At 37.2% G+C, this 27,216-nt stretch overlaps 1 protein-coding gene across 1 annotated transcript in view; it reads left to right on the top strand.

Annotated features, from left to right (window-relative positions):
* nab (NGFI-A-binding protein homolog) overlaps positions 1–27,216 on the top strand; it is a 401,295-nt gene that overhangs the window by 347,217 nt on the left and 26,862 nt on the right. Inside the window, exon 10 of the mRNA XM_067136742.2 lies at positions 69–164. Coding sequence (XP_066992843.2) covers positions 69–164 — 96 coding nt within the window. The remainder of the gene's footprint in view (positions 1–68; positions 165–27,216) is intronic.

Genomic DNA, 27,216 nt, shown 5'->3' on the forward strand with positions numbered 1-27,216 from the left:
AGTAGATTAAATAATTTGATATTTGATTTCAAACTATTTTCCTGAAGGTAATTTTTATTTTATCACAGGAAGTTGGTGACTCCAGAGACTCGGGTCGAGATCCTGAAGGAAATGGTATTTCAGAGATTAAAAGCAGTCGGAGTCCATGTAAAATATCTAAGCAGGTAGGCTGAGAGCTTTGCATGTAGCTCCAAGAACAATTTTAAGAATTATCGTAGGTAAATTATTTTGCAACTGTACTAAATGGATACATACAGAGTTTTGTGCAGTATTTTAACAGAGGTAATTGTTTTTCTATAATTATTTGGTTAGTAGGTAGGTAAAGTGCATCTTCTATCCCTAATGAGGAGAAGTCACTATATATCCTTGATTTCCAGTTCAGAAAATCAGGGTAGAAGATCAACACTGCATTTCAACCAAACTTATGCCCTGAAGGAACACACCACTGAAGAAATGGTTATAACCCACCTCAGTACTCATTAGAACAGCCAAGTCAACCAAGAGCTGCGTTGATAGTCAAAAACAGTTATAATTTCTAGCTAGGCACTGGAGACTTGACTAGGATATCTGATAGGAAGCCTGACCCAGAGTTTACACATACAATAGTAAAGCACTCACATCCTTTCTACCTCTCCATTTTAGAACAGCATTGGATAGGTTCTCAACTGTCCTCACAAGACTACGATACCCTACACCTTTTACATCCTTGATAGAGCTGGGCCTGCCAGTCAGCAGCCTATTATTATAACCACAACATTAGACAGGTGGTCTTAGTTTTATTTATCTAACATGACCCTAAGTGGATTTGCCAAAGTAACACAGAATAATTAAATTTAAATTTTAAATTAAAATTTTCATGCAATCAATACAAATGATTTCCTTATAGAGCTGCAGAATATTTTATAATTGTGGTTACAATATTGTCTCAAACAAGTTTTTCTTAGGATTTCGCCAAAAGTGATCTTTGCTTCAATACGGCTGATGATGACCCCTAGATGGGTCGAAACTAGTACCGTGTAATTTATAATTTTGTGAATATATTTTAGTATTGAAAAGGTTGAAACGTTTACGATGTTATTATTATTACTTATATATTAATTTATGGGATGTTCTCCAGTTGACATAAATGTTTGTAATTATTCTCCTGAAGCCAAAAGGTAGACTAGTCACTTTAATATCTTTGATTTGAAATATATCTGAAAAGTATGGTATAAAGTCATCTCCATACAGGCCATGAAGGCCCTTGTAGGGGTGGAAAGTAAAGGCTTCCACTATCCGTAACCTCGGCACTTGATGGGGTAGAGTGGTTAGTACCGAGCTCGATAGCTACAGTCGCTTAAGTGCGGCCAGTATCCAGTATTTGGGAGAAAGTAGGTTCGAACCCCACTGTCGGCAGCCCTGAAAATGGTTTTCCGTGGTTTCCCATTTTTACACCAGGCAAATGCTGGGGGTGTACCTTAATTAAGGCCACGGCCGCTTCCTTCCCACTCCTAGCCCTTGTCCCATCGTCACCATAAGACCTATCTGTGTCGGTGCAACGTAAAAAGCAACTAGCAAAAGAGTGGTTAGCTCTACACCTGGGAAGGTGGCTTATAAATATTTTTTCCTTTGTAAAATCTTCTGGTTGAGTGCCAGACATACCTACTGAAGCAAACTGTTCAATCAATAATTTCTCCAACCTTCTTCCAACAACTGATGACAATATCATCTATTCATCTGTTGCTAATTAATCCATAATGCTCAATATTATAATAAATATCTATGTTTTAATATACTGAAAACTTGTAATGAGATTTGTTGGGTACCGAGCTCGATAGCTGCAGTCGCTTAAGTGCAACCAGTATCCAGTATTTGGGAGATAGAGGGTTCGAATCCCACTGTTGGCAGCCCTGAAGATGGTTTTCCATGGTTTCCCATTTTCACACCAGGCAAATGATGGGGCTGTACGTTAATTAAGGCCATGGCCGCTCCTTCCCACTCCTAGCCCTTTCCTGTCCCATCGTCGCTATAAGACCTATCTGTGTCGGTGCGACGTAAAGCCAATAGCAAAAAAAAAAAAAAAGATTTGTTGGGTACCAATCTTACTTCATACTGGTACCAAGAGAAGAGTGTCTAATGGAGAAAATTGAAGCTACTTATGAATGTTATTATTGGCAACAGTTTCTCTTGGAGAATATCATACTATTCCACACCTCTGAATGTCATGTGTTGGAACATATCTTGGTAACTAATCTTTCCTTTAACCCATATCAGCCCAAATTACTTTTCTGTGGAGTACTGTGATATATTTTATTAGACAAGTTGTTTGTAACCTAAATGAACAGATCAGGATGATGTTAGGTTTCATTAACATATTTTTCTGAAGAATTTAGTAAGTATTAATCATATAAGAATTGAATTAGCACATTAAAAATTACAAAATACATGTTTTAAACATACAGCAATTGAATAATACTGTTGTTTGGTTTCAATTTAGAATGCACACTGTTTCAACACAATAGCACAACATTTGTTTGTTTGTATTACTTGTTACAAAGGTAATCCCCAAAATAATGTCTCCTATTTTTTTATAAATACTGTACCAGGAAAAGTTTTTGGGTAAAGGGCATGAGTAGGACCTCAGGGAGTGGAACTTGGTTTTGGAGCCGATACAGAGTAGGATAGACTCGCAGAGCGAATAATAGATGGTTAAAAAAGTTTTTTCAAAACAATTTATTAATTCTTCACCCTGCAATATGATTATTGGATTCAAATCTGGCATTGAAATTAAAAGTTTGAACGTAATCTTCCTGAATAAATATCACTGATTCCAAAGTCTTTCATATGTGAGAATATGAGGTATTGAATTTCCACCTAAAGTCTTTCCAAACCTAAGCACACACTTGTAATTGTAAGTTGATATGAGAAATTAAATTTCTGTTAAAAGTTTTCAGTTTTCAGTTTGTAAACCTTGATATATATAGCACACTTGAAAAGCCTAAAGTCTTTCTGTGAGATATAAAAATGAAATTTGAAATTAAATTAATCACTTCTGAGAAATTATGAGAACTCTGAAATATTTGTTCACACGCGGCACTGAAGTTTCCACTGTTCAAAATTAATGAAAAAAAATTTTAGTCAGTTTGTTACTACTCACTTACGGAAAGAAATGTTGCTACAAAATGTCGAAGGATGGACATCTGGAATGTTCCGTGGAGAATCAGGATCGGCAATGTTCCCTTAACACACCATGTTGACGTTCCCGATGAGGTGATGACGGCTGGAACTGGATCATGTAGAATTGTAGCTTGTTAGGGTGATTTTTCGCACACGAAAAATTCACTTAGTGCGAGTAGTTATCACTGACACTGTCATTTACTGTTGAACACTATTTATGGCGTAATTGAATTTCAAGACGTTAAATAAAGAATCACAGTCCTTCCTGTATGAAATACTATTTAAAATCGTTACTGAAACGTTCATAAATACACAGTTCACAATTGAAAAGGCAAATCATAGTCGATAATCACAGTCTTTGAACACAGTCATTAAGTCACTAAGGATTATTTTCTGCTTATCTTGTTATTATAACGTTATATTACCTCAGAAAAAGTTCTTAGTTTTCACTCAAATTACTACTGTAAGTCGTATACTGATGTGGCGTGAATAAAGAAATACAGTTCAATACTCGAAAAGAAATGAGTTCTAGTGATTTTACACATTAGTTTCTGTAGAAGTTCAATATCATTTGAAGTAACCTAAGTCTACACGTAATGACATATTCTGTGAACGTTAAATAGTTGATATTTGCACTTCAATAAGTTCACTCGTATTATATTCTTAAATGTCTTTAGGATTAGACTGTAGTCGCGACGCGATGTACTAAACACAGTGCGACGTCTTTTATAATTCTGTCGGCGATATAACTTCGTGTTCCGGAAATGCGACGGCAAGTACTTTCACCGTGACTGCGTGAACATACTGTACGCGGGTCGGTCTCTCCTCTGTCTCACTCACACACAGCTGTATACTCGTCCTTGTACTGGCCTGCTTGCTGGCTGGCCTTGACATATATAGATACCAGCGCTGGGAGGGGTAGCATCTCTTGGCCATGTGACCGTGAGTGCGTAATATCTTTTAGACTTTAAATTATTATAACTCAACAACCATGGGATGAATTAATTCGAAATTCACAGGGATTAACTTTTATGACGTCCGCTATGATTCAGCGTTTGTCCCGTTGAAATTGGTTAAGGCGTTGAAAAGCTGACAAAAGAAAATTCTTTTCAAGAAATATCTCTAGGGGAGGTGAGCTTCGAGCGACAGGTGACGTCACTTGACTCCGCCTAGTGCACTCGAGGGGTCTGGCACATACTGGAACATTCTTTACATAGATGTTCGTACGTCGGTCGGATCTTTTATGCTGGAATAACGTTTCTTTCGATTAATATGGACCAGGACCTAGGCTTTCCTGGTACAATACATAGACCTGTTCATTTCTACAATTGTTTACAGCATTTTACAGCTTGAACATTTAGCTATTTTTCTACATAATCACCATTTCGGTCGATCCATTTTTGTAGATGCTGTGACAGTTTTTGTACACCCATGTCATACCAGCTCGCCGCCATGCTGTTCAGGAAGTTGTGAACCTTATCTTTCACCTCGTCATTGGTGCTGAATTGTTTTCCAGCCAAATATTCTTTCAACTTAGAGAATAAGTGATAGTTACTGGGTGCCAAGTCAGGACTATAGGGTGGGTGGGTGATGATGTTCCACTGAAACTGTTTCAGGAGAGCAACGGTTTGCCAGGCGACATGCGGGCAAGCGTTGTCATGGAGAATGTTTACGCCCTTGCTCAACATTCCTCTTCTCCGGTTCTGAATTGCCCATCTGAGTGTTTTGAGGGTCTCACAGTACCTGTCAGTGTTTATTGTGGTCCCAGCGGACATAAAGTCGTCCAACAATGCCCCTTTTTGATCCCAAAACACAGTTGTCATGACTTTGCCGGCAGACTGTGTTTGCTTGAGTTTCTGCGGCTTCGGCGAAGAGGGATGCCGTCACTGATGTGATTGTTGTTTGATCTCAGGTGTAAAGTGGAATGCCCAGGTTTTGTCACCCATGACAATTGAGTCTAAAAATTTGTCCTGTTCAGCTGCAAAGCGTTGAAGAAAGGCATGGGAAGAATCAACTCGTTGCCGCATGTGGTCTTCAGTCAGCATGCATGGCACCCATCTTGCGCACACCTTCCGGTATTTCAACTTTTCCATTAAAATTCTGTGAGCGGCACTTTGGGAAACCTCAGGAACCAAAGTGTAGAGATCATCCAGGGTGATCCGCTGATCTTCAGGCATGATTTGCTCAACCTTCACGACTGTCTTGACGGAAATTGACGGTCTCCTGCTCCTTTGTTCGTCGTGAATTTCAGTCTGACCAGCTGCAAACTCTCTACAGCACTTACGAACATTTTTGACATCCATGCACGACTCACCATACACTTCCGTTAATTGGCAAAGGATTTCAATCGGTTCAGTACCTTTTGTGTTCAAAAACCGAATAACTGCGCACACTTCGCACTTGGCGGTAACATCCAACGGGAGCTCCATTCTCAATGGCTGCCAAGCCAATATTGAATGCCTCAGCACGGCATGTGCATGTTTGTATGCGAGCGCGAGAAACACTCTTCACAATATTGTGACCAACAGCCACATGAACAGAGTTCTATATTTTCAAAACAATAGGAGACCTTATTTTTGGGATTACCCTCGTATAAACAATATACTAAATTTTCAGCAGATATGGTCACTCTGCAAATAGTGAAAACATATATCTGCGAACAAAACTTCAGAACAGTTTAGTCTGCGTTTCAAGGCTACACTCTGTTTTTCATAGTCCAGTCTATGTAATGTGAGAAAAATGCCTCGAACGTACATGACATGGAAGTCTCCAGATGGAAGTACTTTTAACCAAATTGACCATCTCCTAATAGATGCAAGACACTTCGCTAACTTGATGGATGTTAGAAGTTATAGGGGGGCCAATATTGACGCTGACCACTACCTTGTGGTAGCAACTATTAGAAGCTGAATATCTAATGCAAGAAAGGTACATGGATCCAATGCAAGAAAGTTCAACAGTGCTCGGCTGAAGGAGCCCAAAAATGCTTTCAGATATGTTAGCTTGCTTAATGAGGCCCTGACCGATTTGCCTACTAGTGTGAATATTGATGAAATCTGGAAGAATCTTAAAGACACACTATTAAAAACTAAAAATTAAGTTTTAGGAAGGGAAGAGAAAGTCTGGCACAACAATTGGTTAGATGAAGAGTGTGCACGAGCAACAACCTTAAAAAATGAATCATACAAGAGAATGCAACAGAGGAACCACACCCGAAAAACAGTGGAAGGGTATAGAACTTCCAGAAGAGAAGAAAAGAGAGTGTACAAGAAGAAAAAGAGACAGTATGAGAGGAAAGAATGAGAAGAAATGGAATGGTTGAAAGGGATGAATGATGTGAGAGCTTTCTATCAGAAGTTAAATAAAAGTCATAAGGATTTCCAGCCTAGAACAAGTTTGTGTAGAGATAAAGATGACGTAATACTGGACAGTGAGGAAGCAATACTAGAAAGATGGGCCCAATATTTTTATGAACTGTTGAATGAAAGTCCAGGTGATGACCAAGAAACCTTACCTCCTGTAAATACAAGAAAATCAGACACAGAAGTACCGATACCTACTACTGAGGAAGTTGAGCTTGTCATTAAGAAGTTAGAGAATAACAAAGCCCCGGGAATGAATTTAATACAATCAGAGCTTGTGAGAAATGCTGGAAAAGAATCTGTTAAACACTTTCACAAACTAGTGGCCAAGATATGAGTAACTGAAACAGTCCCTGATGAATGGAACGTAGATATCATCTGCCCGATACATAAGAAAGGTGATATCACGATGTGTTCTAACTATAGAGGTATCTGCTTATTATCCATTGCTTATAAAATATTTTCCAATAAAGAGAATTGGTGCCTTACGTGGAAAATGTGGTTGGTGACTATCAATGCAGATTTCACCAAGGAAGATCTACTATTGATCAGATCTTCACAATCTGCCAGATACCTGAAAAATGTAAAGAATTTGGAATTGATACACACCATCTCTTCATTGACTTCAGATCAGCCTATGACAGCATTGATAGAAGTAATCTCTATGTAGCAATGGGAGAGTTTGAGATACCTAAGAAATTGATCGCCCTTGTGAAAGCTACTATGGAAAAATACTCGGAATCAAATTAAGATCCAGAATATGTTTTCAAGTGCTGTAACGACCAAGAATGGAGTTAGGCAAGGAGATTCATTATCATGCCTTTTGTTCAATATAGCTTTGGAGAAAGTTGTTAGAGATGCGAGTATCAACACAAGGGGAACCATCTTATATAAATCAGTTCAAATTTTGGTATATGCAGATGATATAGATTTAATTGTTAAGAACACCAAGAGCATTGAAAGAAGCTTTCACAAGCCTCGAAAAAGCAGCAAGAAAGATGTTACAGATTAATGAAGGTAAAACTAAGTACATGCCCGTAACCAAGAAAGACTATCCTAGTGGGTCTACATTCATAGAAATTGGCTCGTACAAGTTTGATGCTGTGCATAGCTTTACCTACCTTGGATCAGAAGTTAATTCCAAGAACAATATTAGTTCTGAAATCCAAAAACGTATACTGTCTGCTAACAAATGCTATCATGGCCTCAGAAAACATCTGAAGTCTAAGCTGCTGTTCAGGAAAACTAAAGTCCTGATGTATAAAGTTTTAGTAAAGCCTGGATTAACATATGGTGCTGAGACCTGGACACTCTCAAAATCTGATGAAAGACAGCTCGGTATATTTGAAAGAAGGATTCTAAGGCAAGTTTTTAGGCCAGTGGAAGAAAATGTTGTCTGGAGAAGAAGATATAATCGTGAATTGTATAATTTATATAACTAACCAAACATTGTTAACTACATAAAGACCAGAAGGTTGGAGTGGGCAGGACATGTGCTGCGTGCTAATGACAGAATGATAAAGAAGGTATTTAATGCAGTACCAGAAGGAATCAGGAAAGTTGGCAGACCAAAGATAAGGTGGGAAGAAGGGGTGAGAGATAATTGGAATCAAGAATTGGAGGAGCTCTGTACTTAACAGGAAAGAATGAGGAAAACTTCTTCAGAAGGCCAAGGCCCACAAAGGGCTGTCACGCCAGTGATGATGATGTGATGAAAATGCCTCGAAGCAAAGAACTTGGCAGCCAACATTACATTTTTTTTCACTGTTTCCTAGCCACTTTACCACACTGCACACACCACATTTGCTTTAGTCTTGTTTTGAGGTAGTGGGATACCCCATTGAAATGCACTTCTAACAACATGCGTGAGGATACGTTCATACTCATTTTTCTGCGTTAGGACACAGAACAGCACCACAAGATTGAATATATGCCCTAACTATGTAATGTGTGAAGCTAAGCAGGTCTAGATTCTCTTCTTTATCCTTTGGAGTCAAATGGTAAAGTTGCCGTGCATTGTTTATGAAGACGTTCAGAATAAATGTAATTATAGGCCAGTACCATTTGTTGTTTTTGATACTTATGTGGTAACAAGATACATTTTGATCCAATCGATTGAGATGTCCGTCATCAGAATAACTTGAAGATGTACACAATACTGGACCAGCTGCTTCTAATTAATATGGCTCACTTAATTTTCACTCAATACACCATATCACACATAGATTGTGCCATTTTTAGGCAGTTTTGTACACACTAGTTCAGCATCAGTCCAAAGCTGATTGCAAGAGAGACTGTTTATACCCCATACAACTCATCACCATCGCTATCCCTGTCACTATGAAAAGCATTTTCAGTTAGTTCTATGTATATATAAGCATCTAGGATTCCTTCTGATTCCTCCAGGATACTAACTATTTGCTCAACAATCAATCTGAAAAGAATAAATGAAATCTCCATACCAGTACTGAGGTAATCCCTTTCACACCCACTGTCGACATATGTCAACATGTAAATTTAGCATTCTGCTGGAGAAAAGAAACGAATGATAATGATGCTTGTCATTTAAAGGGGCCTAACATCTAGGTCATCAGCCCCTAATAGTACGAATTGAGATGTAATGTAATGACAATTAAAAGTCCAAAATTCATCCACTGACCAGAATTCAGAACTTGATGATAAAGTATGAATGGATGAATATGAATGTAAAGTAATCAGCGAATCCAGCTCACAATATTAAAAGTTAAAAATAATTCCAAAATCAATCCACTGACTAGAATTCAAAACAGATGACAAACAACAATTATGAACTTAAAACAATCAGCGGACCTGACCCGCAATGCCCCACCTTCCCAGAAACTAACTTAAAACAATGGTATATACTGACCAAGGGGTGCTTCCAAAGCACAATTCTGAATCAATGATACTTCTTGTCAAAAGGAGTCCAAACTCCAGGTCATCTGCCCCTCATAATGGTACTTATCACTAGCAAAGTAGAACCATGGTATTTCTCATATTGCGGTAAAATCCAAATAACGTAGACTCATGGTATTCCTCATATTGTGGTACTACTCACAGGTAATGTACTATACGTGAACCTTTTCTTGAGCCCGATTTTTACGGGGTGAGGAGTAAGGAGGGAGCATTGCCGGTTCCAGTTATACTGCCAACTGGCTGGAAATGAAATCTGAATTAAATCGATAATATGATCGATCGATATGAATTTTCTAAACATTTATTATCTTACATCAACAATTGCGTCACACATACATTATTTAACATTATATAACATTTCTCAATGCAAATCTTATTACTAGCATGAGTTATATAGTTTGGCTTTGCTGTGTAAACAACAACAGTACTAGTTCGTAAAGTGTACGCCAGATGTCGCACAGTGATGAATAAGTGATTCATAGTTTGTGTTTCAAAGGTTGCCAATATGGTTGTCGAAGATAACCGAGGTCTACCGATTGAGCACTAGGGAGTTCAGGGCTCAAGAAAAGGTTCGCGTATAGTACTACGCACAGGTAATGCAGACCTATGGTGTTTCTCACATAACGGCGCTATTCATAGGCAACGCAAACCCATGTTGTTCCTCTCATAGTGGTACTAATCACAGGGACTCGTACTATCCCGTGATGTTCCTCACATAGTGGGTGCTAATCACAGGCAACGCAGCCCAACGGCGTCGTTCATACAGTGGTACTAAACACAGGCAATGCCTAGACCCGTGGTGTTCCTCGAAACGCAGACCCATGATGTCCGCAACCAGATGCAGAAGCACCCCAGTGAGGATAGTCTCTTTTTATCTGCTTAGGGTGTTCCAACCGAACCTGGACAGAGAGAAGCCTCCGTCATAGCGGTGGATACTATACACGGGTACTGTAAACTCATAGTGATCCACCCAGAGACCCATGGTATTCCTCACATAGTGATACTAATCTCAAGAAAAGTCGACTCATTGTGTTCCTTACGTGATGATACTAATCACAGGTTACCGAGCTCGATAGCTGCATATCAGATGTAAGGCTTTTCAGGCGTTTGCTCGAGAGCTGCAGTCGCTTAAGTGCGGCCGGTATCCAGGATTCGGGAGATAGTGGGTTCGAACCCCACTGTCGGCAGCCCTGAAGATGGTTTTCTGTCGTTTTACACCAGGCAAATGCTGGGGATGTACCTTAATTAAGGCCACAGCCGCTTCCCTCCCACTCCTAGCCCTTCCCTGTCCCATCGTCGCCATAAGACCTATCTGTGTCGGTGTGACATAAAGCAACTAGCAAACTAATCACAGGTAATCTCATGGTTCAGAATTCAGCATCCCTTGGTTGCCCCTGTTAGTTGCCTCTTACAACAGGCAGGAAATATCATGGATGTATTCTTCATCTGTGTTTCCCACCCCCAAGGGGAAAAACAACTAACAATATACCAAAATGAATTTTAAATATGTTAAATTTATGTTTTGTTGTTACATTTAACACATAAGTTCAATTTACTAATAAAAGTAGCAATACAATACCAAAACAATATTTGCCATAATGGAAGCCTCATCCTCTTAACTGTATATGGAATGATATTTCACACTCAGTTATTCCTTCAGGCGCAAAACAAGAGTCTCATGTTTCCATGTTCTGTAGGAAGTGTCACACAATGAACTGTAAAACAATACACTTCAAAAATATTCTTCCTGTTTATCGATATAAAATCAGTAATATTCAAATATACATGTCCTGGTGCAAAAGTAGGAAACCATGGAAAACCACCTTCGGGGCGGCTGACAGTGGGGTTCGAACGCAATATCTCCCATTTATTTATTTATTTATTTATTTATTTATTTATTTATTTATTTATTTATTTATTTATTTATTTATTTATTTACTGTTCGTATCCCCGTCAGGAAGTCGTAAAATTTACGAAACGAGATTTCCACTTCCGGAGGTGCATATGGCCCTGAGGTTCACTCAGCCTACACCAAAAATGAGTACCAGGTTAATTCCTGGGGGCAAAGGCAGCCGGGCGTAGAGCTAACCACTCTACCCCATCAGGTGCCGAGGTTAACAATGGTGGAAGCCTTTACATTCCTCTCCTCCAAGGGCCTTTATGGCCTGTATGGAGGTGACTTTGCTTTGCTTTGCTATTCATTTATTTATTTTTAAAAACATTTTTAAAGGTCTCCTTGTGTGATTGATAATACCTATGTCTTCAATGAACACAACTCCCAGAAAGCATTAGCGACATTGTGGCTTTGTCTCAGAATACTTCCAAAACACAAAGAGAGTTAGGCAATATAAATAGAACTATTCAGTGGGACAAATAGATTGGCTCAATTTGACCAAAGAAGAAAGAAAACTGTGGCAGGAATAAGAAAACGATGCCAACTGAATGTTTTCTCTTTGGAGGAAGCAAATCAAACCCCAGGCTCACTACTGTGTACTTGGCTCATGAAATGGCAGAAAGGGGATTGAATCTGCACCTTTCTAATGTTCATCGTAGACTTCTGGCAGCTGTAAGGAAAGCTCACAAACCTATATAGAAACATCTTCTAAGATGGGAAATGTGCAGAAAATATATCTTGTGGGAACATAGTCAACATGATTAGACAATGGAACACTGGAAGAAAGTTCCCTTATGATCACTTTGAAGAACAGGGCAGAGGGTTCAATATGTACACCGAGCAAAGAATGTACCAACAACTTCAGCACATTTGCAATAGACCGTAAAACACCCTGTGAAGATGTTTTGGGGATGTGTTATGCATGAAGGACTGGAAGCCTTAGTATCAGAAAACAGGATGATAAAATCTGACCAATACATCCAAATACTGGAAAGGAGACTTGTTGGTGAGCTGCAGAAGAGGTTTCCAGATGGTGATTGAATTTTGCAGCATACTTCAAAGAAAGTGAATAAATTCTTCAGTGTGGAAAATATTCAAGTCTTAGAGTGGCCAGATAACTCCCCTGACATTAATCCAATAGAAAACATGTGGATTATTTGCAAAAGAAGACTTAAAAAGCTAGACTGTTCCACAGAAATATGTATGTAGAGTCTCTAGTTACAGTGTGGTTTCATAATGATGAAATTAAAAATATGGGCTCAAAGCTTGTGGAATCTATATCCAACCTTGTAAAGCAACTTATAAAACAGAAATGAGGACATATTAGCTATTAGCAAAGATTAAAATTAGGTATGTATTAGGTGAATAAGTGCAAAAAAAAAAATAGAAAATATATATGTTATTGTTGTGTTCTGATTAATTTGCATAGGATTGTAGAAAGAAAGGTGAAATAGTTTGTTATTGCATTTCCTGCTGAGTCAGAAAGTAATATTACATCAAAAATTGATCTTATGATTCATTTCACAGCATCCATGAGCACTAGGCAACCTGAATACCATTCTTCAGCAGCTTCTGTACTATTACACTTATTGATGGGATAGAAGTACATTTTGTTAAAGCCTATGCCATTCAAAAAATGCAAAATACTACATTCAACAAGAGAAAACATGCACTACTACATTGTAAAATACTGAAGTATCCTTTGAAAAGAATTATTTTCCAATAATGATAATTTATTCAAAAGTATAGTATTTTTCTTCCACCACTCAAACAGAAAAATTGCTAGTCAGTCAGATAGTTACCTGCTTTTTATTCACATTATGCTTTCCCAGAATGCTATCCCAAAATAAAGTTTTCTGTGCGACAAGCTTCAGCAGCCGGCACATTTCCTACCCTCGCCACTAGATGGGGCTTCATTCATACATTCCATTCCTGACCTGGTCGAATGACTGGAAACAGGCTGTGGATTTTTTTTTTTTCCTATTACTTTCTCAGTCTTCTGTTAGCCTGGTAGTGAACTTGTCCCACCCAATACTTTTCCTTTTCTTCTTCAATCAGTGATTTCACGAATAGTTTCTTGTTCCAGTTCTCCTATGCCAGGTGTTGAATTTCGTCTTCTTGGTGGACTGATTTCTGTTTTTTGTCATCTAGCCTCTTCTTTGCTATATTTCTTTCTTAAACAGCAGTTTTCACCCTCTCATTCCACCATGGTGTTTCTTTCTCCCTGCATATTGCACTTGTATTTCCACAGAGTGATTTGGCTTCTGAAACCAGAGTGTTCTTGAATGACAGCCACTCTTTTTTTTTTTTTTCTTCATTATTTGGTAATTTGGCTGAGATCTTTATTTGGTATTCTTCTTTCTTCCCATCTTCTCCAAGCAATCAGGTCTTTATCTTTGGCAATTACTTGCATTTGACATTCTGCACGTGGACATTCTCAATGTGCACGACCAAAATGGTGGTCACCATTGAGAATTTCACTTGGAATAATCTTAACATCAGTGATGAGCTGCTAGCACATCTATAAGATATTATGATGTCTTCGCTCCCTAGTCCACCATGCTTCCCTGAATATACCCCTCTTCTAACCCTTTCAGACCTGAAAGAAAACCGGCGGTGTGAATTTTTGTTTGTACGTCAAAAACTGACTAAAATGCTCTTAAATACATATATGTTTAGTTTATTCTACAAAATAAAAATTAACATCTGAAAAAAAAAAAAGCACCCACACAATTGTGCGTGTCAGGACTTACTTCACTACTTACAAAAAAGAAAAATTACCTCAATGCATGTACATATGTACATGATCAAATGTTCTATTTTACAGTGGGGAATAATTTAGAACAATTAAATCTTTGTTCAAACACAAGTAAACATTACATTTTCTACATTGAGGAGGAGTTTTGCTATTAATGCCCTTTTGGCAACAGCAGCTTGTCATCAGACCTGAAAGAAATCTGGAGGTGTCAAAGCATCAAAAACTTACTAAAATGTTCTCAAATACATGTTTTTACAGTTTATTTTACAAAATAATAACCATCGGCTGAAAACCAGAACCCACACAATTGTGCGTGTCAGGACTTCATTCACTACTTGCAAAAAACAAAAAATTAAAAAAAAATCAACTCAGTACATGTGAATATGCACACGAACATGATCAAATGTTCTATTTTACAGTGTGGAACAATTTTAAACAATTAAAATCTTATACATTACATTTCTCATGTAGAGTACGAGTTTTTTTTTCACAGTCCTTTTTGTGACAGCACCCAGCACTCCTGCATGCATTGCCTGTAAGGAAACCTAGCCCGCACATACGTGCATATCAACATTCAAAACTTCATGGTATTACGTACGATGTTGTAAGTTCACAATTTACGTTTGCTACACAATCTACACACTTCATTAATTATATTCTGATATTTGGTAAAGCTTCTAGATTAATATGAATGCAATAAATAAATACTTACTTTAGGCATTACTGCTTCCTGCCATATTGCTAATGAACTGTATTTTTAAACTCTTCTTCCTGCCCCCTGGTGGTCAAGTACTAAATAAAAACAGCTGAAGTACATGCTACATGTCCCGCACAAGCACTGCAGTACAGTCTAGCACCAAGAAAAAGTCAAATAAGCTCAGACATAAATAAAATACGAACCCGCACAATTGTGTGTACACGGTCTGAAAAGGCTAAACAAACCCCCTAGCTTCTAGTTAAAATTTCAGTTTAAGTGAAGACCATCTGAGCATAGATCCCTATTTCCTACCTACCCATTAGGATCTACAAATCTCACTCCATAGCCTCATTTAAATTGCCAACCACCCTCTAGTCAGTATCCCTCCTGCATTGATAACAATCTATTTCCCTTAAACTTCTCCTACGCTGTTGTATGCCACACCTATGTGAGCAACTGTTACGTTCCTGCTACCAGCTCATAGTTTATCTTTGGCATTTTCTTGTGCTTGACATTCTGCACATGGATGTTCTCAATGTGCGCACCTAAAAGCTGGTGGTGACCATCGAGACTTTCACTTGGAACAACCTTAACATCAGCGCTTCCTTGATGATTGCAGAATCTACTTTCTCCTCTTTTATCTCCCTTTCAGGACCCTGTTCTGCCTCCTTTTTCCCATCCCCTATTCTATGTTTCCCTTTCCTTTTGTTCCATCCCTCCTCTGTAACACTTCCCTGTTCCCCATCTTCCCTCTGCTGTTCTACTTGCAGTGACTCATACCACCAGTTCTTCACTGATACCTTTCCTGAACTCACTCCCTGATGAGTACCCTTATCCCTCATTTTCCTTTCCCTTAACATTAGCCCACCTGTCTTCCACAACTTCTCCCCATCTTGCCTACCAACCATACCCTGTACACTGATTGAGGGAGACCTACCTTCATTCCAGTCTTCTGTTCAGTAGGGGTTGGTATATGTAGGGCTTCAGGGCACACCTAATGTATTTCAATACATAACTGATTAATCATCAATCAACTGCATTTAGGGCTGTCACCCAGGCGGCAGATTCCCTATTGGCTTTTCTTAAGCACTTCAAAAGAACTTGGAAACATCTCCCATAACAATTTTTTCTAATCCCTTACTCCTCATCCTACAAATGAATATTTGCTCCAATTTGTCCTCTTAAATTCCAACTTTATCTTCATATTATGATCTTTCCTATTTTTAAAAGCTGTGCACAAGCTTATTCGTCTACTAATTTCATTCCTCACCATCTCTCCACTGACAGATCAAAACATACCACATAGTTGAGCATCTCGTCTCAAGTCTTCCCAGCCCAAAGTTTGCTACATGTCTAAACTTCACTTAAGCCTATCCTAATTATAACAGATTAACTGAAAAATTAGAAATGTAGTTAGAAATAAATTCCTAGAGAGAATTTCCCCTACTACACAAAGATTGAACAATAATAATGCACTAAATAATAAAGCAAGAAAGATTGCTCTTTGTTCAGCTCCATGATCATCACCAAAAAAGATATCAAGAAAGTTATTCATTATCATAACCTACAAACGTAAATTTGTTTCATAGAATATGGATTAGTGTCGATAAGCCTTGTTTATATCTACACAGTGAGCTGACCTCGCTTGTGTACAAAGTAGAATATGGTAAACAAGTTTCAGCACCCAAAACAATACCTGGTAGGTAAGGTTTTATCTGACCCTCAAAGTGCTCGATAATTTTCCGTGCTGGTAAACAAGATTTTTTGGTATTGGTAGTGTCACCCGGAAGATACTGAATGAAACTAATCTTTCACAAGATGGCTAAGTTACGTGATCCTTTATCAGTAGATGGTACAACCAGCCCTAGAAGGCCATTAAAAACAGTTTGTATATTATCAAATAAATTATTCAAAGTTGCTTAACTTGTAAAACCTATTAAGATAATCTGTTCATTTCAATTTCATTGATTGCTTTTACAAATATGATGTGGAAAATAGGAGACACAGTCCTTGAGTAGCTCTTAAGAGCCCCATAGATGGTCCATCTTGCATGCACAGTTCTAAGACGATCGATAAGACGGACCATGTGTGGTAGAATTTTTGTCTTTGTACTGTCTGAGGTCTGGCTCGAAGTAAATCTGTTGGCAGCTGATTTTTCTATGCATGTACAGGTAAGTTGGTAAGCAAGCTAGAGCATGTGAGGGGTCTTCAATCTTAGCATCAGTTTTAATCAATTGCTTCAACTGTGTACTTCGATCATAGGACATAAAGTCGGACTTGAGCATCATACCTCGAGCATTTTATTCGAATTCATCCACCTATACAGTTCTAAGCCATGCTTGTGGAAAACACGAAGTAAAGAATACAGGGATAAAAATGAAACAAAAAAATGTTGCTCGTGAATACTTATGTGTAAAGATGTTGGAAATTGATTCCAAAGCTACAAAAGAAGCAGTGGCAAAAAACATACTGTGAAAATCAAAAGTATTTGGACACTTCAGCATTGGGTAGGAAGTGAAATGCAGCATGTCATAAGTATTACTTGTGGGCTTACATCCGAAAACAAGCGAAATTTGTTTACCAGTCGCTTTCATGTCTCTTATACTGAACACCAAGTGGAGAAGGTGGCCTGTTCTACACTCCAAAAGTATTCGGACACATAATGAGAGAAAAAAACGAGTATTGTGCCATCACTTACGTGTTTCAGAACTGTATTGAGACTGAGGAGTAGTAGAGTGAAACATTGGAGTAGGTGAACAGCCGTGAAATCAACAGCAGAAACAAGGAAACATAGAATGGGTCACAAAGATATGGAAATGACACAGGATAAAATACAATTGATTAAGGCTACATAATCAATTAATATCAATGAATGAGATAAGCTGGATTGTTAATAGACTACATTCAACTGTTTACGATGTAATAGACAAATACAGCAGGGACAAATCCATCCAAAACAGGCCAAGAACGGGATGACTGCAAATTCTCCAACAATACAAGCATATTATCCACCAATCTATCAAGATAACCCCCCATCTCAGTGCTCCGAAGATTTCAGCTGAACTACAGAACGCCGGTGTCACAATTTCTGTGGACACAGTGCGGCATGAAGGGTAGCATGGTCGAATCGGCTGGAAGAAGTTCTGAGTGAATAAAACAAACAGGAAAAAAGACTGGAATTTGCTTTGAAATGTCAGGATAAGACTGAGGAAGTTAGGAAAAGGGTGATATGGACTGATGAGAGTAAATTCAACATGTTTGGTTCAGATGGAAAGCTGAAGGTGTGGAGGAAAATGAATGCTGAACTGGAGGCTCAGAACATCTTTCCTACTCTTGAACATGGAGGTTGCCGTGTGTGTGGGACTGCATGAGTGCACTCAGTGCAGGAAAAGTAGCACATTATTGATGGTGTAATGGACCACATGATGTACCTGAACATTGTTAAACAAGAACTACCAGCCAGTGTGGAAAAAATGAGGATAACTGATGACTGGATCTTTATGCAAATTAATGACTCCAAGCATACTGCTCATAATGTCAAACTGTGGCTGTTTCATAATACTCCCATACACCTACACACTCCATCCCAATCCCCTGATATTAACCCCATTGAGAAGAACATAAACAGAGATTTTATAAACAAAGAAGATCTCAAACATGCTTTGCTGGCTGAATGGGAACTAATACCTCTGACAGTAACTGCACACTACATGAACTCCATGCAACGCAGACTAAAAGTGATAATTAAAGCTAAAGGATATCCAACAAAGTACTAAAATAACAAAATAACAGTGTTATAGGATAAAGTGTATGTGTTTTTTAGACTAGAACACTCAATGTCTGAATACTTCTGAGGCGTGAGAAAGGAACCTTTATTTATATACCTGTTATTTCTGCTGTTTTTATTTATGTTTTCCTTTCTTTCGTCAGAGCTTCATGAAGATATAAGTGCTCGATATTTTGTTTGATTGTGTGTTCAAGCTTACATATATATGTCACTTTACGACTAAATGACCTAAGTTATAATAAGACATAGAATTTCTATGCAAATGCATATTTTGTTTGCTGATATGTAGACCTCCAAAACCGACAAGAAAGTGCATCTGAAGGTGAAATTGGATTAATTATTAAGTTTAATAGTGCATATATTTGAGATTAGTGCATACAAATCAAATTGTTTATTTATTGTGTTTTCGACTTTTATTGTGCATATTTTAACTGTTTTACAAGCAGTCATCAATAAAATATAAAGTAATTAATGCTGTGAACTCTTTTGGCAATGAAACAGTTTAATGAGAACTGGCACTTATCAAGTCACACCAAAATCAGTCATGAAGTTAGAAATACATAGGTTGTGTCTTTGTGATTCGCTGGACATTATGAAGAACGTGAAGCAGGAACTAGAAGGTATTGCTGGAAACCTTGGACATGTCCTTAAACAAACTCCAGGCTATGACATCATGGTAGCTATAAACAAATATTTGGCTGATACTGATAATGTGGATCTACCAGAATGTTTAACACTTACACCTGGTCCCAAATTCATGTAGAGAGATCATTCTTCACATTGGAGCTAATTTTAACAGACAAACGCCACAGATTTATACCAGAAAACTTGAAGAAGACTGTTGTAGTGTACTGCAAAGCAAATTATTGATGAGAAAAGTAGGTTGTGCAGTGTAAAATGAAAGAGGAATGTGTATTTAAGTGTATTTCTTCACGTTTTGCTTTTTCATGTTTTTTTTTTTTTTATTAACACACTGTGTTTTATCTAGCAGACATGTGCATATTGTTTTAACAGTGAACACTGATAGATTAATACGTCTCACAAACTATGCATAGATTGTTTGTGCTAGAGGAACAGCCGCAACTGTAAGTAGGTTGATTTTTTTGTTTTTCATTCAGTTGCTTATTCGTGATAATTATTTTGTATATTGGTGTCCGTGAATCTCAAGTCTAGTAAAGGAATGTTACGTTTGGATTTCATACAAGTATTTAATAACATGAAAATAAGTGCATACTTAAATGCGTATTTCACCACTTCTTGTAGCATAATTGCATGCTTATATTGGTGATTTATACAGCATATAAATTCAATGTCTACTTCTTCTTCTTCTTCTTCTTCTTCTTCTTCTTATTATTATTATTATTATTATTATTATTATTATTATTATTATTATTATTATTATTATTATTATTATTATTATTATTATTTTACATTGTTATGCGCTACTCAGGAGCACGGTTGAACTTGCTTAGCTGATGTGTTGGCCTTCTTTTCCTCCCAAAATCTCTTCATCCTCTCGCTGAGCTTCTTCCTTCGTTCTTCTGTCTAAGTTATAGTAGCTCTGGTGTTGGGTTTGTCTTCAAAGTGGTGATTGTCGATTTTGGTTCTGAATTTACATCTGTCCTGTATAATGTCTTCTGAGATGTTGATTTCCTGGAGATCTGTTTCAATTTCACGAAGCCAGCTGTTCTTGGTTTTAGACGAAAGGGCCAGGTTGAAAATTCTTTTAGTTAGCCTGTTAGTGTTCATTCTGATAATGTGTCCATAAAATTTCAATCGTCTTTTCCGAAAAGTGTGAGAAATTTTTTCAGAATGACAATATATCTCCTGGGATGATTTTTTTCTTCATATTCCATCTATACAAACAGGGCCAAAAAATTTTCGTAAATTTTTCCTTTCTTGTTTCTCAATGTCTTTGGTTAAAGATCCACCACCAATGATTAAGGTTTCTGAGGCATATAACACTTCAGGTTTGATCACTGTATTATAGTGTCTAAGTTTTGCATTCCGAGATATTGATTTTTTATTATACCTGTTCCAAGTGATCCTGTATGCTTTCTGTAATTTGGAAATTATTTCTTTATTTGCTTCGCTGTTTAAACCAGAGGGCTGAATAATTTCTCCCAAATATTTAAATTGGTTCACTTAAACAATTTTGCCAAATTTAGTTATCATAGGTTGTCCATCTAAGTATCGTGAGGCTCCTTCCATGTACTGAGTTTTCTCATATGAAATTTTGAAGTCCCGTTTTGATGGCAATTTCATGCAGTTTTTCAATGGAATGAATTGCTTCATGCCTATTATTGGAAAGGATTGCTATGTCATCAGCAAAGGCCAGACATTGCACGTGAATTCTGTCTTTACGTAGTCTTCCAAGGGTTATTCCTTTAGTTTCTTTTTTCCAGGTCCTGATTACTTTCTCAAGTACCAAGTTAAACAGTAACGGCGATAAACCATCCCCTTGACGGACCCCGGTGTTAACAGGAAAAGGCTCAGATATTTCGCCTAGGAATTTAACTTTTGAAGTTGTGCCAGTTAATGTTTGTTTGATTAATTCTCTTGTTTTTTTTTATCCACTTGAAATTCTTCTAGAGTATTGAAAAGTGTTTGACGGTCTATAGAGTCATATGCTTTTCTGAAATCTGCAAAAGTAATGACTGTTTGTCTGGTTTTGCACATTTGGAGAATAGTTTTGAGATTAAGGATTTGTTCTGTACAAGATCTTCCTTTTCGGAAACCTGCCTGATATTCACCAATTAGATGGTCTGTTTGTTTCTCAAGTCTAGTGAGCAAGGCTTTGGAAAAAATTTTGTAAGCAACTGGTATCAAGCTAAGTCCTCTATAATTATTGATGTTCGTTTTATCCCCTTTCTTGTGTAGTGGATGGATTAGCGCGCATTTCCAATCTTCCAGAATTTCTTCAGTGATCCAGATGTTCTCAAGAATCGAGTGGATTTTCCAGGCTACGCTGTCACCTCCTATCTTCAGCATTTCGGCAATCTTCCCCATCTTCCCCCAAGGCTTTATTATTTTTGAGTCCATGGATTATTTCTTTGACTTCTTCCAGTGTTGGGGGTTCTGAATCTTGATTAGATAAGGGGTTTTCAAAGGTGAGTTGTTCTTTAGGGGATTCACAGTTTAAAAGATCCTGGAAATAAGCTGCTAGAAGTTTGCAGTTCTCTTGATTATTCATTTCCAATGTCCCATCTGGGCATTTGAAGCAAAGACCAGGTGCCTGATAATTTGATAATTCTTCTCTGAAAGTTTTGTAGAAGTTTTGTGTATTGTTTTTTGTAAAATCTTGTTCATTTTCTGCCAATCTGTAGTGTTCGTATTTGCGTTTTTCAGACCTGATAATTTTTTATGTTTGTTTCTGTATTTTGGTGAATTCCTGCCAGGTTTGTTCAGTTTTATGAGAATTCCAATTCTGCCAGGCTTTAGTTCTAAAGTTTATGGCCTTGTCGCAGGTTTCATTCCACCACCTATGTTTGCGTTTCCTGGGTGGTGTGCCAACATTTCAAGAAGCCTTCAAAAGTATTTGAGTTCTAACCAGTTCGAAGGATTGTGAGTAGGAATACTTTCAATGAAAGTACTAGTGTTCTGTTTAAGAAATTCCGGATCGACACGCAGGTTTTTTGTTATTCTGGGTTTGGACCTGTTTGGTTAAAATTTGACCTTGATTAAGGATAGATGGTGGTCAGAGTCAATAATCCCTTTTTTAACTTTAACATTCATAATTTCTTTTTGATTTTTCTTGGAAATAGCCACATGATCTAGTTGAAATTCTCCCAAGTGAAAATTTGGGGATCTCCAGGTTGTTTTCTTGTGTGGAAGCACCCGGAAATGTGCTGACATTAATTTGAGATCAAAATTTTTGCAAAAATCAATTAATCTTTCTCCATTTTTATTAGTTCTATTGTGCGCTGGGTATAGTCCTACAATGGTCCTAAATTTCTTTTCCCTACCAATTTGGGCATTGAAATCTCCTAATAGAATTTTTATATGATGATTTGGAATTGTGGCTGTAGTTTCTTCTAGCATTTCCCAGAAGTCTTCCACCATTTGTGGATCTTTTTGATTGTAGTTATTGGTGGCTGCATGCGCATTCATTAATGTATAAGCTTTGTTTCCTGATTTAATGGATAGTGTTGAAATTCTTTCAGAAGGCGAAGAAAAGTTAAGTACTGAGTTTACAATGTTTCTTCTTACAGCGAATCCTGTGCCAAATTGTAATGGTCTCTTATGAAGGGAGATTGCTGGCTTGCCTTTGTAAATTCTATAATTTCCTGAGTCAAAATGATTTTCATCCATGTATCTGGTTTCCTGAAGTGCTAAAATTTGGATGTTTAAGTTATCTAACATGTCTGTTAATTGTTTTAACTTCCCAGTTTTCCGAAGTGTCTTGATGTTTAGACTACCAAAGAAAGTTTTGCATTTTGGGCGAAGAGATTTGGGAAGCTCCGATACATTCCCGCATGATGTTCTCGGTCCCCCAGAATCTGATGACCAAGAAAAACTAGTATGTCTACTAGGGCCTGGGGTAGTTATAGTGTAGGTTGATTCCATCATGCTATCAAGTTAAAAGTATTGGGGACATCGATCTATGTCAGTGTCATGGTTACAACTGAAGTAGTGAGCTTCAGAGGTTGCTGAAGATGTTCGCGAGCTGTGCCTGTTTTTGGTCCACGAGAGGTATTTTATTTCCCTCAAACCCTCCGGACAAGTCCGGCGAGCCTCCCGATCCGCCACCTGGGACGCGCCCGATAGAGGAACAGGCTGAAACCCCCACGGGATTATTATTATTATTATTATTATTATTATTATTATTATTATTATTATTATTATTATTATTATTATTATTATTATTATTATTATTAAAAACTTATTTCAAACATACTAATCCACAAAGGTGTGTCATCAAGATAAAATGGAGGCCAGATGAAATAAAACTGTAAAAATAAAGAAGGAACAAATGACAGAGTGTGTAATCATGTATGTAAATCATTCTAAAGTCATTACAAGTGAGACTATATTTTGCAGTCATTACAAGTGAACCTATATACTTCTGATAGGAATGACTGGACTGACAGACCAAGAAAATTTTAAGGCTTTAAAACACGAAAGATATTCATCTTTTGCAGAACATGTTTATATTAAAAATCACAATTTTCAAGGCACTGAGAAAGACATGAAGGTAACTATGGTGCATAATTAAACACCCCATGAAAATATTGAAATATATATGGCATAGAAAATAGAACCTGACAAGATTTTAAATTAAACCACTACTAATATCATACTGTTTACAACCTTGAGATGATGCAAGGTCAAGTCTCTGTGATCGGAGCTGAATGTCTGTTCAGTACCTGCCTAACAACTTCAACAGAATGTCCAGCCATCCCTTCTAACGGTATATTTTATCATAAAACTGGACATCCTAGTTTAGTTTTCATTTTTCACTTGTTAATTTATGTATTTACTTATATTTTATATCATTTTTGTATTTTTGTACTTTTTCTCTCTATTTTTCTGTATTGTATGTATCTCTCTCGATTTCTACTTTATGTTTTAACTTGACTTTTTTATATTTATTCTATTTTGTAAATTATTTGTTCCTTTCACATGTTACTTAATTTGTGTGCACTTTGTACCATAAGCTAAATAAATATCATAAAACAACTTTTTAAGGTCTAGCGTTTAGTTTAACACACTCCATCATTCATTTCTTCTTTATTTTTAGTTTTATTTCATCCGGGCTCCATTTTATCTTGACGACACACCTATGTGGATTAGTATGTTTTAAATAAGTTTTAATCACTGATGATGGACCTTAATGTCCAAAAACCGGTTTTAAAGTGAACTTTTGAATGTTGATATGACTGCCTGATTTTAATAATAATAATAATAATAATAATAATAATAATAATAATAATAATAATAATAATAATAATAATAATAACCTAAGAATTGTGCGGTGTCTGAATACTTTTGGTTATCTCTGTATATCATTCTGTTATATTGTACTGTAAGTTTGCATTAAATATAATGTAGTTTTATATTTTCAAAGATCATAATTTTTAATTTTTTTTTTTTTTACCTTTTACAGATAAGTTATAAATAAATTCTACATAGTTTGAGAAACTGTTTTTTTTTTTTTTTTTTTTTTTTTTTTAAGTACTTTATACAATATCTTGCAGCACAGGTTTCAGGAATTATTACTCTCAAAGACTGGGCTGAAATTGCAATGGACAGTTTCAGATCTTCGTAACTTCTGGTTGCTAGGGCATGTTACCAGGTAAAGAAAATGTCAATGTGACCTTTTCATTTCAGCTTTTTATATCAAAGCTAATGTTACAGTGGTGTAAATTAAAAGTTACTCTAACACAACTCACGAAAACTGTCTGCAAGTCTGTCCTCTTCCATGTTCTGTCATACCTGTCATTTTAGAACTGTGCAGGCAAGACGGACGGTAGGACAGACCACGTCCATCTTAGAATTAGAATTATTGATCCAAAGAGAACATATTTCTTAAATAACATATTTGAGTTTTATCTTCTGCCAAGATAGCTCCCTATCATTATTCATTTGGAATCAGTTGATACAGTTGGCCAAAAAAAGAAGTTACATTATCAGCTGACTACTCTGTGGAATTATCTTCACAGTGTACACATAATTCATAAAAAAGCAAGACATTTGTGTTAGTCTTAAAGTGTCATCATACATAGTGGTAAGGTAACCTATTGTCTGTGCTTGGTGATATATAGTATATTGCAATGATATATTACTAATGTTCTCTATGTCTATAGCCAACAGCTGCCTACCAGAACCAGAACTGGGAAATGAATGGTGTGACTGTAAATATAATTTTCTTTTTTTTTAAGTATTTAGGACTGGCTCAACCTACAAAGCAAGGCCTGGAAACAGGTAAAACATTACAATGTAGATGAGTGATCAATATGAAATTATTGGGGCTTGAACATACTTCTGACACAAGAGCAATGTCAATTCATGAATTATAAATTAATAAATAATGTTGTTATAATTTTTTGGAAATATCTATAAATACAATACAGTTCCATATGTAATAAAATTATTGCAATATATTTTACTGGAAATTATTATTGTAGTTATTATTAAGTATGCTCTGACCTCTCTGCTCTGGGATTTTCTTCCATCCTTCTTTTGAATTCACATCTGTATATTGACTAGATCAGTCAGCCCCGTGGTGTAGGAATAGCGTGCCTGCCTCTTACACGGAGGCCCCGGGTTTGATTCCCGGCCAGGTCAGGGATTTTTACCTGGACCTGAGGGCTGGTTCGAGGTCCACTCAGCTTACGTGGTTAGCATTGAGGAACTATCTGACGGTGAGATACCGGCCCCTGTCTAACAAGCCAAGAATAACGGCCAAGAGGATTTGTCGTTCTGACCACATGACACCTCGTAATCTGCAGGTCTTCGGGCTGAGCAGCGGTCACTGGGTAGGTTAAGACCCTTCAAGGGCTGTAGTGCCATGGGGTTTGATTTTTTTTTTTAATATCGGCTAGATCAAAGGGGACAAGAAGGGTCAATTTCAGTTATTGTTGTTCTTACGTATAAACAACTAACAGATACAATGAATCAGTCAGATTCCTCTCTCTAAGTCTGACTAACTGATGCAGTAGGCTGTAGTGGAGCTATGAAATCAAAAGCGTGAAGTGGGATGAAGCTTTTCTCTACATATGACATTTCCAAAATTAAAGTAGGCCTACAGAACATTATACTGGAAATAAGTGGTTGATGATCTCTCAGAGAGATTAAATATGTCCTACGAATATTTTTGACATTAATGTAATTTAATCTCTAACATGATTATATTACATATTGGAAAGGTGGAAATCTCATGTCTCTTTATTTTGAAGTATCTCTGTTCCTCCAATAACGCTCTCAGAGGTTGATGTCAAATTTGCAAAAGCGAAAAATCCGCAGAAGGGATCTGTCACCGGAATGCCACCCTGTTATTTATTATGCCATCTGCGATCTTTGGTCTTTGTAGATCCCATCGCATCTCTCCCAACCAATTGGTGGTATATTTCAATTTGGAGATTAAATCAAAACTCCTCTTAGCCTTTCGTTGTTCATTGAAGGTGATCATAAAATTGTTATTATTATAATCAAAAAAGTAATACACTATTTACTTATATACTGTGTATATATATATATATATATATAGGTATACAAGAATTGGAGCAAGCAGCTTAGCCGTACAGATTTCACACAGCCACATGTCCAGTTTGTCCAGCCGCTGTATGGCCTGTGTAGACATTACAATGAAGTCCTCCAGTGATCCCGACTAAACTCTCCTCGCACATTGTGTTACAATATGGTGGATAATTTGATTTGTTGCATCACAGTCACAGTTGGGGAAGTTTACATATCTCTCTTATAAAGCAGCAAACCACATCATCTGTGGTTTTTTCAGATTGTATTCAGGGTTACCCAAGTTCGTTGCAGGAGATCAAAACCAGCACAAGGGTGCTTGATGTTAAATACAGGGTTGGGGCATAAGTCTGTATGCACGATCAAAGATTACATTAAAAAATGCTTGCAGTATGATTTGACTGTAAGACACTTGTATTTGGTGTGAACCAG

This window comes from Anabrus simplex, chromosome 1 (genome assembly GCF_040414725.1).
Source record: "Anabrus simplex isolate iqAnaSimp1 chromosome 1, ASM4041472v1, whole genome shotgun sequence".
Classification (NCBI taxonomy): domain Eukaryota; kingdom Metazoa; phylum Arthropoda; class Insecta; order Orthoptera; family Tettigoniidae; genus Anabrus; species Anabrus simplex.